At 44.7% G+C, this 14,782-nt stretch overlaps 1 protein-coding gene and 1 pseudogene across 2 annotated transcripts; one reads left to right on the top strand and one right to left on the bottom strand.

The window, feature by feature from the left end:
* Positions 1–3,134: 3,134 nt before the first annotated feature.
* On the bottom strand, positions 3,135–10,948 carry LOC309619125 (C-C motif chemokine 3-like). The gene is made up of 4 exons (XM_082374003.1): positions 9,459–10,948; positions 4,787–4,974; positions 4,023–4,137; positions 3,135–3,628 (listed from the first exon to the last, which is right to left on the bottom strand). The coding sequence occupies exons 1-4, from the start codon at positions 9,578–9,580 to the stop codon at positions 3,538–3,540; spliced, it is 516 nt and encodes a 171-aa protein (XP_082230129.1). The 5' UTR covers positions 9,581–10,948; the 3' UTR covers positions 3,135–3,537.
* LOC309619397 (C-C motif chemokine 3 pseudogene) lies at positions 9,749–14,130 on the top strand (annotated as a pseudogene). The gene is made up of 3 exons: positions 9,749–9,807; positions 11,039–11,185; positions 11,553–14,130. The product of its transcript is annotated as a C-C motif chemokine 3 pseudogene (transcript).
* Positions 14,131–14,782: the final 652 nt, after the last annotated feature.

The following is a 14,782-nucleotide window of genomic DNA, read 5'->3' as shown; positions in this document are numbered from 1 at the left end:
GTGTACAGCACAGTGATTCAGTTGTATTAGATTCTTGTTGCTGCTGTAACAAATGACCCCAAACTCACTGGCTTAAAACAACACAAATTTATTTCAAAAGTCTGAAATGGGTCTCAATGGGTTAAAATCAAGGTGTCTGCAGGGCTGCCTTCCTTTTTGGAGGCTCCAAGAGAGGATACATTTCCTTGTCTTTTTTGGCTTCTAGAGATTGCCCACATTCCTTATCTGTAGCCAGCAATTTCTGGTCAAGTCTTTCTCACATTGCATCACTCCGACTCTGACACTCCTGCCACCCTTATAAGGATCCTTGTGATTACATTGGACCCACGCAGATAATCCAGGGTAATCTCCCCATCTCAAAGTCAGTTGATAGCAATCTTGATTCCTCCTTGCTGTGTAATGTAACATATTCACAGGTTCTAGAGATTAGGACGTGGACCTCTCTGGGAGGGGGGTCATTATTCTGCCTACTGCACTATTTGAACCTTTATCTTTAAAAAATAAGGATTAAAAAAATCACAGAACCATTGCTTATTTGCCATCTGTATATCCTCTTCGATGAAATGTCTGTTCATGACTTTTGTCCATTTTCTGATTGGATTGTTTGTTTACTGTTGAGATTTGAGAATTCTTTATATATTCCAAATACAAGTCCTTTGTCAAATATGTGGTTTGTAGACATTTCCTCCCATTGTATAGCTTGTCTTTTCATCTTCTTGACTGGGTCTTTTGAAGAGCAAAAGTTTAAAATTGATGCGGTCCAATTTATCGATTTTTCATTTTATGGGTTGTGCTTTTGGTATCAAAGCTGAGAACTTTTTGCCTTGTCTTAGGTCCTGAAGATTTTCTCCTATGTTTTTCCTAAAAGTTTTGTAGTTTTATGTGTTACATTTTAGTCCATGATCCATTTTGAGTTAATTTTTGTGTAAGATGTGAAGTTAAGGTCAAGGTTTTTTGGTTATGTTTGTTTGTTTTTGTTCTATGAATGTCCAGTTTCTCTGGCACCATTTGTTAAAAAAGTTACTCTTTCTCCATTATCTCTTCCATTATTATTTGGTAGAACTTGCTTTTGAAGCCAAATAGGTATGAAGTTTTTTGTTTTGTTTTTTGCCAAGGATTTAAATTACTGATGTTAATTCCTTAATAGAAATAAGACCATTCATATTTTCCATATATTTTTGTTACATAGACTTCTCATGTCAGTAAATTATATTTCTGATAAGGGAGAAAAGGGACTATACTCCAAAGGAACAGCAAAATTTAGCAAGCATGTACCAGCCTGAACTGGGAGATTACCTTGGGTTTGGACTTTGCGGGTGGTTGATCAAGGAAACTGGAACACAAGAATGGATTGAGGGAGCTTATTGACCAGGGGGTTCTCTTCCTGGATATAGACTATAACTTCCTGGCAAGGATCCCAGAGGTTGGTGCAAATTTGCAGCCAGGAAAGCTCCAGAAGCCTGGAGAAAGCAATGGTTCATGCTGAGTGAAGTTAAAATACTTGAATTGCCATGACAGATGGAGAAGGAAGGGATGAAAATGACCATGGAAGTGGGCATGCTGAAGTATATATACCATGTGAGGCTGAAAGACCCACCAGATTATGTTCCATGGGAAGTCCCAGAGAACACACTATTCATCAAAGCCATCAGGATTCACTGGTGAGACAGGCACCAGCATCAGTTGTATTTCTCCTCTGTAGGTTAGGACTGATGGTAGGAGTGGCTGTCACAAAACTTGGCCCACTGATAGCAACAGGGATGATGCCCTCCCTCCTTCCCTCCTTGAATCTTCAGAATTATATCTTTCATCAGTTTTGTAAAACTTTTAGCCATTATCTCTTCAGATCCATTTGCTGTCTCATTCTCTCTCTCCTCTCATTTTGAGATTCCAATTAACCAGATGACAGATGCCCTACTCTATCCTCCATGTTCTCTTATCTTCTTTTTGTATTTTTTTTTTCTTCTGTTTCTCCTTGCTTCACTTTGATATGTTTTAAATTTACCGATATTTCTTCAGTTGGGTTTAATCTGCTCTGAGTTTTTATTTCAGTTTTTGCGTTTTTCAGTTCCAGAATTTATTTCTGACTTTTACAAATCTGTAATGATACTCATTATAGTTTCCAGTTCCATGCCAAAAAGCTCAAGCTTCTTTGTAAGGCATTAGCATTAGCATCTGGGATCATGTTTAAAAACATTTTAGAGTTTGAGATTTTCTAAACCACCCAGGTGACTGGAGCTGGCCTCCTGTCTGTTCAAGGGATGGTTCTCTTCTAATTTACTTTTACTCCTAAGCTAACAGCCCAAACAGAGGATGGTTTCTTACAGTCCCTTCACTTGGGCAAACCTGGACTTTGTTTTCATCCAGCCTGGCAAGGCTGAGAAATGTTCAGCTCACCTTCTTAGCCACCTCTTCTGAATTGCAAACATCCTCAGTCTAGAAGAGGTCTCAGTGCCAGGCTCACATCTCTGGATTTCTATACTCTCTGGGGTCTTAAACCAACAATTCCTTACTTCTCATTTGCTGAGGTAGGCTGTCTCTTATCAGAGAATTGTGCATTCCTGGTAACTCTGCTTCAGGTGGAACACTGAGAGACAATTTCCTAGTGTTTAATTAAGAGTGTGGGACTTGCTCTCGTCTGCAGGTTTGACCACAGAGTTACTAGCTGTGTGACCTTGGGCAAGCTCACTGAAACTCTGTTTTCTCATATGTCAAAGGAAGATAATCAGAGTATACACAACACAGTGATTTTGAAGAATAGACAATGCATGTAAATCCCTTAGTACAGGCTGTGGTTCATAGTAAGTCCTCAAAAACTGTTAGTCTTTATTCTTAAGAAAGCTGAATTTATGAAAATACATAAATATGCATGATCGAATGCTTTGCTTTGGTGCAATGTAAGTGATGGATTTCCCTGGTGCATATAAATTTGCATTTGTTTTTAATACTTTGCTTCTTTTTTAGCCTATGAGAAATGTTTCCCTGGTATAAAGCCTGGTGGTGTTGGGATAACATATCCTCATTCTCTTGCCTTCCCTTTCTACTCAGATGCCTCTAATCATTCTTTCTTATTCTTTCCAACCAATGAAACTGATTTGTCAGGGGAAAAAAAGAATAACCAGAATTCCAAGATATATTTAGGAAACAAAAAGAATCTTTATTATTCTGACATTTTGAACAGAGTAAAAGGCTCATAAAAACTCAATAAGCATCTGTCGATGGGTTTGGTCCAACATCTACCCAGATACAGGAGTACAGTCATTCACCATCATCCCAAATATGAGTCAACCACTGTATGATTGACTAGGAAGGGGCTTGGGAATGAGAGGGTGTCATATGATTTCTCAGAGAAAGCATCAAATGAATAAAATGAAATACAATATTTAACTAGCTTAGCTAAATTAAAGAAAGTTTTCAGAATGTGGTTAGTGGAGGGGAGAGGGACTCAGGAGAGGGAACTTCTGGGGTTGCAGTCTCCTGGTTCAGGTCCCTGCTGCCCAATCTACCCACACCTCTAACAGATTCCTTCTGGACCACTCAAGCTTTCTTCTCCAGGTCCCTGAAGTATTCCTGGACCCAGTTGTCAGTGGGATTGGCACAGATATATAGGCCCTTTCTGGTGAAAAAGCTGTGGAGAGGGCAGAAGTATTATACAGAGAATGAGTAAGGATGTTCTTGACCAGCTGTGGCCCCTTCATCTTCATCCCTATGGGATTTATGGAGATAACCTCAGGTCATCTCCTTTCTGCTGTCTCTTTCTCTCCTCTCTTCCCTCTACTTCTGGCCACATCCTCCCTGGCTCCCGGCAGGCCCCATCCCATGTCAGGAAACAGACCAGTGGCCTCTCTCTGTGTGTCCTGCATGCACAAAAAGCCCCCAGAGGGCTGGGCGCCTTGCCAGGATGGCTCCTTATCCATGAGCCGGTACGCTGGGGATCTGCTCCCTGCTCTGACTCCTGTGGATACTCCCCCACCTCCACGTCCTGTGTCTCCCCAGGGCTGAGCAGGAGGGCTGACACTTACACGATACCAGGTCTGGTGCACTGGCTGCTGGTCTTAAAATAGTTAACCACTTTTCCACGGGGGATTTTCTGGGGGGTGTAGGTGAAGCAGCAGGTGGGTGGGCTGTAAACCCTTTCTGTGGGGGAGCAAGGACAACAGTTACTCAGGAGTACAGGCAAGCCCCAGAGGATCAGGAAGAAGTGGAGAGAGACAGCGTAGCTCAGAGCTGAGGCTTGGGGGTAAAGGAAACGGGAAAGCATTTGATTCTTTCGTTTGTTTGTTTCTCATTATTTTCCCTCGTCTTGTTTTTGGTCTTGTCACTCCATTTTGGTCTCTATCTTTCTCTACAGGGAACTAAACCCTAGATAGTCTACTCCCTCCTCCTAACTCTCTTTGTGGAATTTTTTTCTGGTCAATTAAAAGATAAGATGGCTGAGTTAAAGTATGAACGATTTTCACAACTCTTGGGAATCGCTGAAGTGGGATTCTGAAACTTACCACCAGGATCTAAATAGACCTGGATTCTACCTCATGCTAATAAGCAAATGTATTAGACTTCAATATTCTCATCTAAAAAGTAGGATAAAACCTCTCCTAACTCCATCCTGAAGCCCAAATCAATAGAAGCTTTCAAACCTTCTTGAAGAAAACAACCATGTCATTTTTGAAACCCCATTTGAGGTTCTTTAATTTCACATGGGGGTTCTTAGGCCACAGCACTTGGGCCAGACTTCAGACCAGAGTGTGGGTAGCAACGATTAAAGGAGAGCAGGTAACAGACTCACCTTGTACATAGGAGCAGAGGGCCATGGTGCAGAGAAGGACAAAGATGGTAGCCACGAGGACCTTCATGATGTGGGACAGGCAGGCAGAAGAGCGTGGGCATAGCTGAGATGGGGCTTGGGAACTCCCTACTGCTGGCCTCCTTCTGGGCTGTGAGCTATCTTTGCTCCTTTTAATAGGTGGTCCTGGGCTGCGGGAACATAAAAATCGGAGGTGCCTAAGCGAGGAATTTTAAGTGTAGTGGTGTCGTGTGAGTTGTATAATCCAGCGTTGCCTGTGGTTACTAGAGAGGTTTCGGGTGCACATAGCAATGGTTCAATTGCCAATTTGCTTGGGTGCTTATGAGGAAGTTGTTTCTCCAGATGGGAGACCAGGAGTTGGCATCGCCTGGGGATCATTCTTAGCTGTTTCCTTTCCACGTGACAGATACCTCTCTGTAGTGAGTGATCACAGCCTTCTTCCACAGAGCAGGATGCTCTGATGGGCTCCCACAATTGTCCTAAGTGTATAAATGTGACGTGTAAAAATGCCACTGAGTCTCAAGAAGGATAAGCCGAGCTTAAGTGCACCCTAGATGGAAAGAACAGAATTGGAAAGGCTGGAGGTACAAGAATGGTGGAAATAAGGATTAGCTTTCCAGTAATGGTCTATTTGTCAAATACTCACTGCATACCTACAATGAAGTCTGGATTTAATGCTGGATAAGGGTCCAGCCTTAAAAATGTCCATATTATTTGAGCCAGAAATTCTATTTTTTCAGAATCTATCCTATGGAAATGAACTCACAAAACAGGGAAAATTTTAAGGACAGTGTTATTTGGTGCAGCTTATCTATGATTAAGTAATTGACACCAAACTACATATTCTACAGTGCTGGAATGATAAAGTAAACCCACTGATAGACATAATGGCGAATGTTTAAGAGTCTAGTGCCAGCCTCTTAAACAAATAGAATGACATGAAAAGACTTAATTTTTAATATTAAATATTAACAAGTAAGATGCAAAAAAAATCCTGAGAAGAGGAAGAAAAAACCAGAAAGAAATATGCCTGTCTGCTCCTCACCCCATGTCCCATGGGTTGGCTCTCCTGCACAAGCCCTGCCTGTCTCTAGGAAGGAGGAGTGATACCGATATTATACCAGGGTAGGAAAACTGGCTGTGTGTGTCACCATGACCATGAACAAATTTGTGACAGATCTGGAGAGAAGTAAGAGAAGCAGCAGGCACTGAGGTGTCTGCCCTAACCGTGAAGAAGTGGCAATCAAGAGCCCGAGAAAAGCCAAATCAATTTTTTCCACCCTGGGAGGGGGCCACCTAGAAGTTGGTGGAGATGTCAGAGCTCAGGGCTGCAGAGTAGGGCACAAACGAACCGAGGAAACTAAGCATTTCTTCTTTACCTTGAATTTTAAAAAATTAATTAATTAATTTATTTTTGGCTGCGTTGGGTCTTCGTTGCTGCGTGCGAGCTTTCTCTAGTTGCGGCGAGCAGGGGCTACTCTTCGTTGCTGTGCGCGGGCTTCTCACTGTGGTGGCTTCTCTTGTTGCAGAGCACGGGCTCTAGGCGTGCAGTCTTCAGTAGTTGTGGCTCGCAGGCTCCAGAGCACAGGCTCAGTAGTTGTGGTGCACGGGCTTAGTTGCTCCACGGCATGTGGGATCTTCCCAGACCAGGGCTCGAACCTGTGTCCCCTGCATTGGCAGGTGGATTCTTAACCACTGCGCCACCAGGGAAGTCCCTACCTTGAATTTTTGTTTTGAATCTCTGCCTGTCTTGTTCTCAGTCTCTGGCTCCCTCTTCAGGGAATATAGCTATAGGAACAGTGAGCGCTTGTTCCGTCTCTTTCGGGGGAACTTCATCTGGTGCATAGAGACATTTCCCAGCAAGATGTCACCTTCTGTACATCACCCAAAGCGTGGAGCTCCTTGGGAGAGCTGAGGGAATATGTCATTTGGCTCATCCTAGGAACCAGCTGGACCTGGCATTTGCATCTTGTTAATGACTGCATTAGACCTCAATTTTCCCCACTAAAAATGGGTCCTAGTGCTCGTCTGCCTTTTAGATCCAGAGGCTAGGAGAGCTAAAACTTCTTGGGAAATAGTTCAGAATATTTTGAAAACTGTGAATTCTTTGCTTTCATGTAGGGAATCTCAACCATAGGGCTTAAGTAATATGGTTTAGACATCCATCCAGGGCATTGGGAAACAATTCTAAAAGGGAGAAAGGATGAGGGTGCAGAGAGTCTTGCAATACAGACAAGACTTGTGAGCTGAGGGCCCTGGTGAGGAGATGGTGAACAAAGGCAGCCATGGGGAACTCATCAGTGATGGGCAGGCAGAGGGCAAAGCCAAGATAGGACTGGACACTTGCTGCTGCCTCCATCCTTCTGGAGTCCATCCTGTATCCTTGTCCCTTTATAGGCAACTCTGAAGCATGAGAAGCTAGAGGCTGGGGATGACCAGATCGGAAGTTGTCGGATGGTGTCATGTTATGAGTTGCACGTGTCGGGGTCCCTGGGGTCACACGGAGGTTCAGGGCATCCAAGAAGAGCTCAGTTGCTCACTTGTTGGGGCTGATTGGCTGGAAATGTTTTGGACAGTGACAGGAGGTGAGATGATGTTAGGGTTAGAGCTATAAGTACATGGAAAGATCTAGAGATTAATGGTTCCACCCACAGAGCAGATCTGATGCTTTGCTACAGCTCTTCTGATCATACAAGGTGACATCTATGGGTAATGCCACAGCATCGTGAGCACACAAGTCACAATGAAAACCGCACCCTGGGTGGAAAGGACCATGACATCATGTTGCTCAGAGTGCTTCTAAGGAAGTGATTCACCAAAAACGGGGGAAGACAGGAGTTGTTGTAACTGGGGGACCAAGCTTAGCTGGTTCTTTCTACCAAGAACAGTTCTTTATGGCCCATACCATTCCCTTTTTCCTTCCTCAGAGCAGACATTTCTAATGTTCTTCACAGGTGTTTTGACCGTGACATATCTAATGATGCCACAGAGTCTAAAGTAGCCTAAGCCATGTTTGATCCAGTCCCAGATGGACAGAATGAAATGGGGGAAGCCTGGGCTACAGGCAAGACAACATAGATGAGATCAGCTTTTTAATCACTGTTTCAATCATCAAACATTCACAAGTCCCTACGATGTGTCATCACTGGGTTTAACAATAGGGTATAGAAATGAACATGCATTAGATATAGGGTGCCTCTATAGATCAGGAGCCTTAATTGTTCTTATTTTTTGACTCAGAAAGTCTACAGCTAGGAAAATATCCTATGGAAAAAAACTTCATTTATGGAGAAAGTTTTATGCATATAGATGTTTGGTGCAGTTTATTTATAGCAATTAAAAATTGGAACCAGCCCAAATGTGCTACAATAGTACATGATAATATAAATGCACTAGGCTGATGGTTGAGTAAATTAGGCAGCTCTTAAAAATACTGGAATGATTTGGAAAAGTCTTGTAATGTTAGGTATAAATAAGAAAAATACAAAATTGCATCCACATCATGACTACAGTAATGTCCCTTCTCCTCACAGACACATAGTAAAAAGAGGTAAAAAAAGCAAGTAAGTAAATGGAACTATCATAAGCCTAGGGGAAAATGCACTTGAAAGAAATAAACCAAATTAATAGTGGTTAGGTTTGGGTAATAGAATTTTTCCTACCTTTAAGGAATGTAATTTTACTCAGATTATGCCTCAGAATACATTTATGCCACAAAAAGACAGGAAGAATGTGGACAAAAACCTCCCACATCCTTACTTGCACTTGCCATTCCTACCCAGCTTTCAGAAATGAAACAAGTTTTTTTTCTTTTCTGTATTTTATATCTAGTTAAAATTAGCTTTTACCACTTTTGAGGGTCATCTACAGTTAACATTACAAATTATGAAAAAAAAACCCAATTTGAATTAAAAACACTAGTAACATTGCCTTTTCTCTACTCCTGTGAGACTCCCTCCTATGCCTGTGGTTGAGACTTTTTGTGAAGATGTGATACCTGAGCAGCAGCCGCCATTTCATCACCATGAGGTGACAAGCCCAAAGAAGAAAAGCCAATGAAATAATGGGGGAAGGGGACATGTTTAAGAAGGGAGTCCTTGATGACATTATTGAGCTGCCAGGCAAACCCTGGAAAGGCCAGCTTGACTTTACAATAAGGAAACAGGAAATGTTCTAGGATTTTTAAATAACAAGGACTTCCTTTTAAAATTTCTTTACTTTCACAGTTTCTAAGGGCGACTTGTTATTGCAAGAGGTGAATACACCATCATGTATTTAATTGTAGCTCATCTTTTAATTGTTATAAATAAGCTGTGACAAACACCATTATGCCTACGACGTCATCTTTGTGTTTATATCCATAGGATAGATCCCTGGCAGAGAGTTTTGCTGTTCAAAGGGTAACAACATTTTAAGGCTAAGCCAGGGACCAGCTGTTCTGTGTCAGTCTCAGCCTGTTGATGGTGATGTTACAGTTCAGAATGTCCTGCAGGACCTCACCTGGGCTGTACTCCTTGTGGGAGCCCCACAGACATTTCCCTGACCAGAGCCAAAGTTGAGGCTGGACCAGCCACTGTGGTTCTTATTATGACTGCAAGACACACCTCAGCAACAGCCATCAGGGGACTTTGAAAAGACAAGGTTTGTTACTCACAGGTCCTGGAAGGTACACGGCACTGCTGGGGCCACACAGCGAGGCTGCCAGTAGAGAATAAGAGAGCTCGGACCTGGGGTTCTGCCTTTATTGGGGCGAGGGTGGGGTGCCCAGGGTTTCATGGGTTCACTCTTTATTGGTGAATTTAAAAGATAAGAGAGGAAATTACAGCAGGGAAGGGAAAAGTGGGGTCACTCAAGTGGTCAGTTATCTAGGTCACCCAGAACTTTCTAAAAGGGGAACTTCATGGGTAGGGCAACCTGGCCCTTTATCTAGTTGTGTACTGGGCAATGTGCTTATTCGAGATAGACGTCTTTGAAATGGATGCCTCAGCAGTCAAAAGTTTAAGGTAGAATGTTTGAGGAATGAGCCAAAGTCTGAAAGGCCGGCCTCAATCTGGCCCCTTCTGTAGCTGAGGCTTCTCCAGTTCTGCTGTCTCCATCCAGGCTATGGTTTTAGCTTGGGGTGTGCTTCTTAAGACTCTGTGGCATTATCATCTACATCACAGCTGTGCTGTCAGCCGGGGTGAGTACCAGAAGGTCCAGCCCTGTGGGAGAGATGCTTGGTCTACAGATCTGCTCTCATGAGAAGGCACCACCTAACCTGGTCACAGGGTCACACCAGCCTCTCACCTCCTCTCACTGTGGAAACCATTTCCCCATCAAGTAAGCAACACAACCATTCTTGCAAATAGCCTGAGCCTTTGTGGCGACCCGAAGCTTTCCTGGCTTCTGCAATTCGCTGCATGATCGCAACACAGTGATAAAAAATTTCCCCCTTGGTCTCCCCAAGTTTCCATTTTCGAATGCCCCAAGGCTGCCTATAAAGAGGGGACATGGCTTAGACCCCAGAAGGAGGCTGCAGCCTCGAGTCGCCAAGTCCCAACTCTACTTGGCCACCACTTGGGCTTTCACTCAGCTGTCAAGCATTATGGAGGTCCCCGGGGCCACCCTGGCTGTCCTGCTCCTCGCCGCAGCCCCCCGTGAGTCTGTCCTCCCTTTCTTTTGCCCTGTCCCCTGCCGCCCCCTCTCCCCACTCTCTGGCCACGGCTTGGACCACAGTGCCAAAATCTTGTGCCTGAGCCCTCTAAGTAGACGACTTCAGAGAGATTTCAGACACTGTTTCCTGAGCAGAGTTTCCCTTCTCAAGGGGTTTTAGCAATTCTAATCTCCGGCTCTGGGAGAGAGTGGGAGGGAGTCCCATTTTATGGATTCCTGGGACAATGAGACCCAGATGGGATTCTGACAAGAGGTGGAACCTGTGTCCAGTTGGCTCCCAGTGGTGTGGCCTTCACTCTCCTTAAGAATCCAGTTGAGACTCCCCAGTGAGAGATAGAAAAAGAACTAGTTTGTTCAGAAAACTAAATTCTCCATAGAGAGGCATAGAGACTCCAAACCAAGACAGACAGAGCATTAGAAACCCCGAAAGAGAGACACAGAAATAAAAATGTCAAAGGAAAGAGGAAACGCCAACTTCCTCCTGCATCCCCCCGCCCATCATCCTCCCCTCCAGCAGCACTGTCTCCTTCAGGTCCGCCTGACCCTCCAGGTACAGCTGGTTCACCTTTTCCTCTGAACAAGGACTCAGGATCAATCTGTCCTGTTTCTCACAGTTGGTGCCAACGCCCCGACCGCCTGCTGCTTCTCCTACATCTCCTGTCAGATCCCGCGTAAATTCGTGGACGACTATTATGAGACCAGCCACCAGTGCTGAAAGCCCGGTGTCATGTAAGGGCCAGTCTCCTTGCCCACCCTGGGGAAGCAGACTGGGGGTCTGGCCTGAGGCACCTCCTCAGAGCTCAGGACACCAGGAGAGGCCACTGCCGTGTTTTCGAACCTGCTCTGGGGCCTGCAGAGAGTCCTGGAGGGTCTGCCCCCAGGCAGAGGGAGGAGTGACAGCAGGAAGTTGGCTTTCCCAGGGGACCCCCATATGAGACACAGGGATGGTCTGTAAACCCCAAGGTTAAGGACATGATCTAAAGCATGTGGATAGGCTCTGAGATGTCTGGGGCAGAGAAGGAGGGAGGGGTCACAGTGGGCCCAGGATTCCCCTGCTGGATTCCTCAGTGTGTAATCCTTCCACTCCTCTCCACAGCTTCCAAACCAAAAGAGGCCAGGAGGTCTGTGCCGACCCCAATGAGGACTGGGTCCAGGAATACATCACCGACCTGGAGCTGAGCGCCTGAGTGGCCTGGGAGCTGCAGGGAAGGTGTTACATCTATGGCAGACGGGGGAGCAGGGCAGTAACACTGGGACTCCAAAAGGCACCTCTTCTGTGGGTCACATCCCCGCCCCAGCCACACTCTGGGGCCCTCCTTGACTTTAATGTATCTTATTTAACTTTTGTCTTTTATTTCCACCGTTGAAGTGGGTGATGTAACGAATATTTGCTCTGACACCGCATGTCATCCTCTTCACCATCCATCCCTCCTCCTTCCTCTTCAGTTCTCCTCACTCTCAATACGTGGATCAATCAGTGCGATTAGCGCTCTCTTGGCAGAAATGGTATCATGCATAACAAACAACACATGCTGATTGAGTGGTTTTGCCCAGCACCATGATTCAAAATATCGAAGGCGCTTATATAAAAGGTAAACCAGCATTTTCCTTGTGCTGACTCTCTTGATTTTGTTTTCCCAACTAACCAGAATCACAGGTTGAGAGGAATACTGGGGGAAGAAGTAGGGAAATATGAAAACGGGCAGAAAACCATGAGAAAGGGATAAAAGTACTAGTAGAGGGACACCAGACATCTCCCTGGAGATATTTTCCTGGAAAGTTGAAACTGACATATTATTTTGTAACCAAATCACAATTGATATGGTCTAGGAAAATTTCCTAGTTAAATGAATACCATGGTGATGCGAATGTGTGCACACAAGTCCCTTTTCATAAATGATTTCCTCAGAATGATGACTAACACTTGTTGAGGGCTTACCAAGTGTTGGGTTCTTTGCTAAGTGCTTACATTAGTGCTGTGCTAAGTGTTTACATTAGTGCTGTGCTAAGTGCTCACATTAGTGACAGTCTAGCCACCCCTGCCTGCAGTCTCTCAAGGATACCCTACCCGCCAGTTGACTGAGAGCCTTGGCCACCTTCTCTGTTGTTCTGCACTTTGCTTTCTCGGGGAATGTTCTCCATAGCCACACCTGAGCTGAGGCTTGGGGCCCAGAGTGGCCAGAGTTAAATATAAATACAGGATGAAGCATTCTTCACTATAAGGATGTCCCATGCAATAGATGGGACATACTTATACAAAAAGTATTTGTCGTGTATCTGAAATGCAATTTTAACTGGGAATCCTGTATTTCATCTGGTAACCCTACTTGGGGTGCATACGTATCATAAAGGCTGCCTGGTTCCTGTGGGAGATGGGTGCTATAGGATTGGCTTGAGGGCAGAGCAGTGCCTTTCAACCTTGAATTCACATAGAATTACTTGCAGGAGCTTTTAAAAAACTCCATTGCCAGGAGCGCACCTCCAAAGTTATGGATTTAATGAGATTTAGGTGGGACCTGGGCAGCAGTCATTTAAAAATGTTAATGCACAGGTAGTTTGAGAACCGATGTTGGGGTGTAGTCCTAGTCTATTTTTGGCTGGTCTTAGGGTTTCAGAGGCAATACAGCTCCTTTCCCATTTTTCAAGGTTCTGATATGTTTTTGGTCAATTCCACTGATGGTTAATTAGCAGAAAATCCGTCAGCTACTGTTACTTTTAGAACGGGTTTTGGGACTCCTCTCTCATAGCACAGTACTGGGAGCTCTGGGCGTCCCCTTTACCGTCACACCCCTCTCCCCCATGTCACTGGCTGCTGTCTCCCCACGGCCCTCTGCTGATGAAACGATGCCACAGGCGCGGAGGTTTCCTTAATTAGCTCCAATTATGTTGACGCAGTTGATGCCTCCAACTGCAGCCCAGTTGCCTGCGTCTTCACAGAGAACATGATGGTTCATTTTGTCCACAAGATAAATATTTAAAGGAGGGGTCTGAGAACGGGGTGAATCAGGCTGTTTATGGACCCCACTTTTTTGTCCTTTCTATTCTCTCATCTTCCCGTTTCTTCTTATACTAACATTAGCTTGGAGGAGAGAATTCTGCTTTTCCAGATGACTGATTCTCAATCAGCTTGATTTGCAGGCAGCAAGCAGAAAGGGTTTCTCTTAAGCAAACTATATTTTCTCCTTCTCTGCTATCGGAGAAGCCAGTTTCAAAGTGAGCTAATCTCTTTCTTAGTGGGCTTTGCTGATGTATGCAAGAAGTAATCAGTCTTCAACATCCTGAATTTTCCTTTTGGATGCAACCTTGGTAGGCAGATGACCCTGGTGAGAATATATAAGAGGCCATGGGGGTGACCAGCTGTTGTGCTGGCTAGAGGTATCCTTACTGATTTTGCATTCAGCTCCTGCCCTCAGCCAATTCCACTTTTGGGGTCTGCTGCCTGCAGCACTGCAGTCTGTGTCACTTAGGAATGTTTTGAGTTACTGTATCAGAAAAGCTGGCTCAATCTGACTTAACCGATAAAGGAAACTTGTTAGTTCACATAACTGAAGCTTCAAGAAGTATTGATTGACTACCTTCAGGCAAAGCTTGATCCAGTGGTCCTTAAAGTATCACCATAAACCATGTTTCTTTCTGAATTTCTTTTTTTAAAAAATAGATTTTATTTATTTATTTATTTACTGGCTGTGTTGGGTCTTCATTGCTGCACGCGGGCTTTCTCTAGTTGTGGTGAGCGGGGGCTACTCTTCATTGCGGTGTGTGGGCTTCTCATTGCGGTGGCTTCTCTTGTTGTGGAGCACAAGCTCTAGGTGCGCAGGCTTCAGTAGTTGTGGCACATGGGCTCAGTAGTTGTGGCTCGCGGGCTCTAGAGCGCAGGCTCAGTAGTTGTGGCGCAGGGGCTTAGTTGCTCTGCGGCATGTGAGATCTTCCCGGACCAGGGCTCGAACCTGTGTCCCCTGCATTGGCAGGCGGATTCTTAACCACTGCGCCACCAGGGAATCCCTCTTTCTGAATTTCTGATCTCCCTTCCATTTGAGAGCTTCATCCTAGAACCTCAACTGTAAAGTGAGTCATTTTGCTTGCAGGCACTTCCAGATTTTATGAGTTCCCCCACCCCTCAAGACCCCTTCATTGGGTTTCAAGAGGAGAAGTAATGACCTCTCTTCACACAGATGGAACCCACTAGGCGGTCCACTCTCTTTTTTCCTATAGATATAGAACGTGCTTGTTGACTTCCTGAGCCAGACTGAGTGGGAGAGAAGAAAATGAGTTAAGAGGCAGGGCAGAGAAAGGAGTGAGTTTCCTCTTGGTCAAGCGACACTGTGG

The sequence above is a fragment of the Balaenoptera borealis genome (assembly GCF_965194805.1).
Source record: "Balaenoptera borealis genome assembly, chromosome: 20".
In the NCBI taxonomy this organism is placed as follows: domain Eukaryota; kingdom Metazoa; phylum Chordata; class Mammalia; order Artiodactyla; family Balaenopteridae; genus Balaenoptera; species Balaenoptera borealis.
This window is presented reverse-complemented; position numbering and strand designations above follow the sequence as displayed.

What these genes read in the sequence shown, in the direction of transcription:
- LOC309619125 (XM_082374003.1), bottom strand. Translation starts at nt 9,580, where the DNA reads ATGAAACCCTGGGCACCCCACCCTCGCCCCAATAAAGGCAGAACCCCA. An exon ending in CCGTGTACCTTCCAGGACCT is followed by an intron (nt 4,975 to 9,458) that starts GTGAGTAACAAA and finishes ATGTTCCCGCAG; the next exon opens with CCCAGGACCACCTATTAAAA. An exon ending in TGCACCAGACCTGGTATCGT is followed by an intron (nt 3,629 to 4,022) that starts GTAAGTGTCAGC and finishes CCCTCTCCACAG; the next exon opens with CTTTTTCACCAGAAAGGGCC.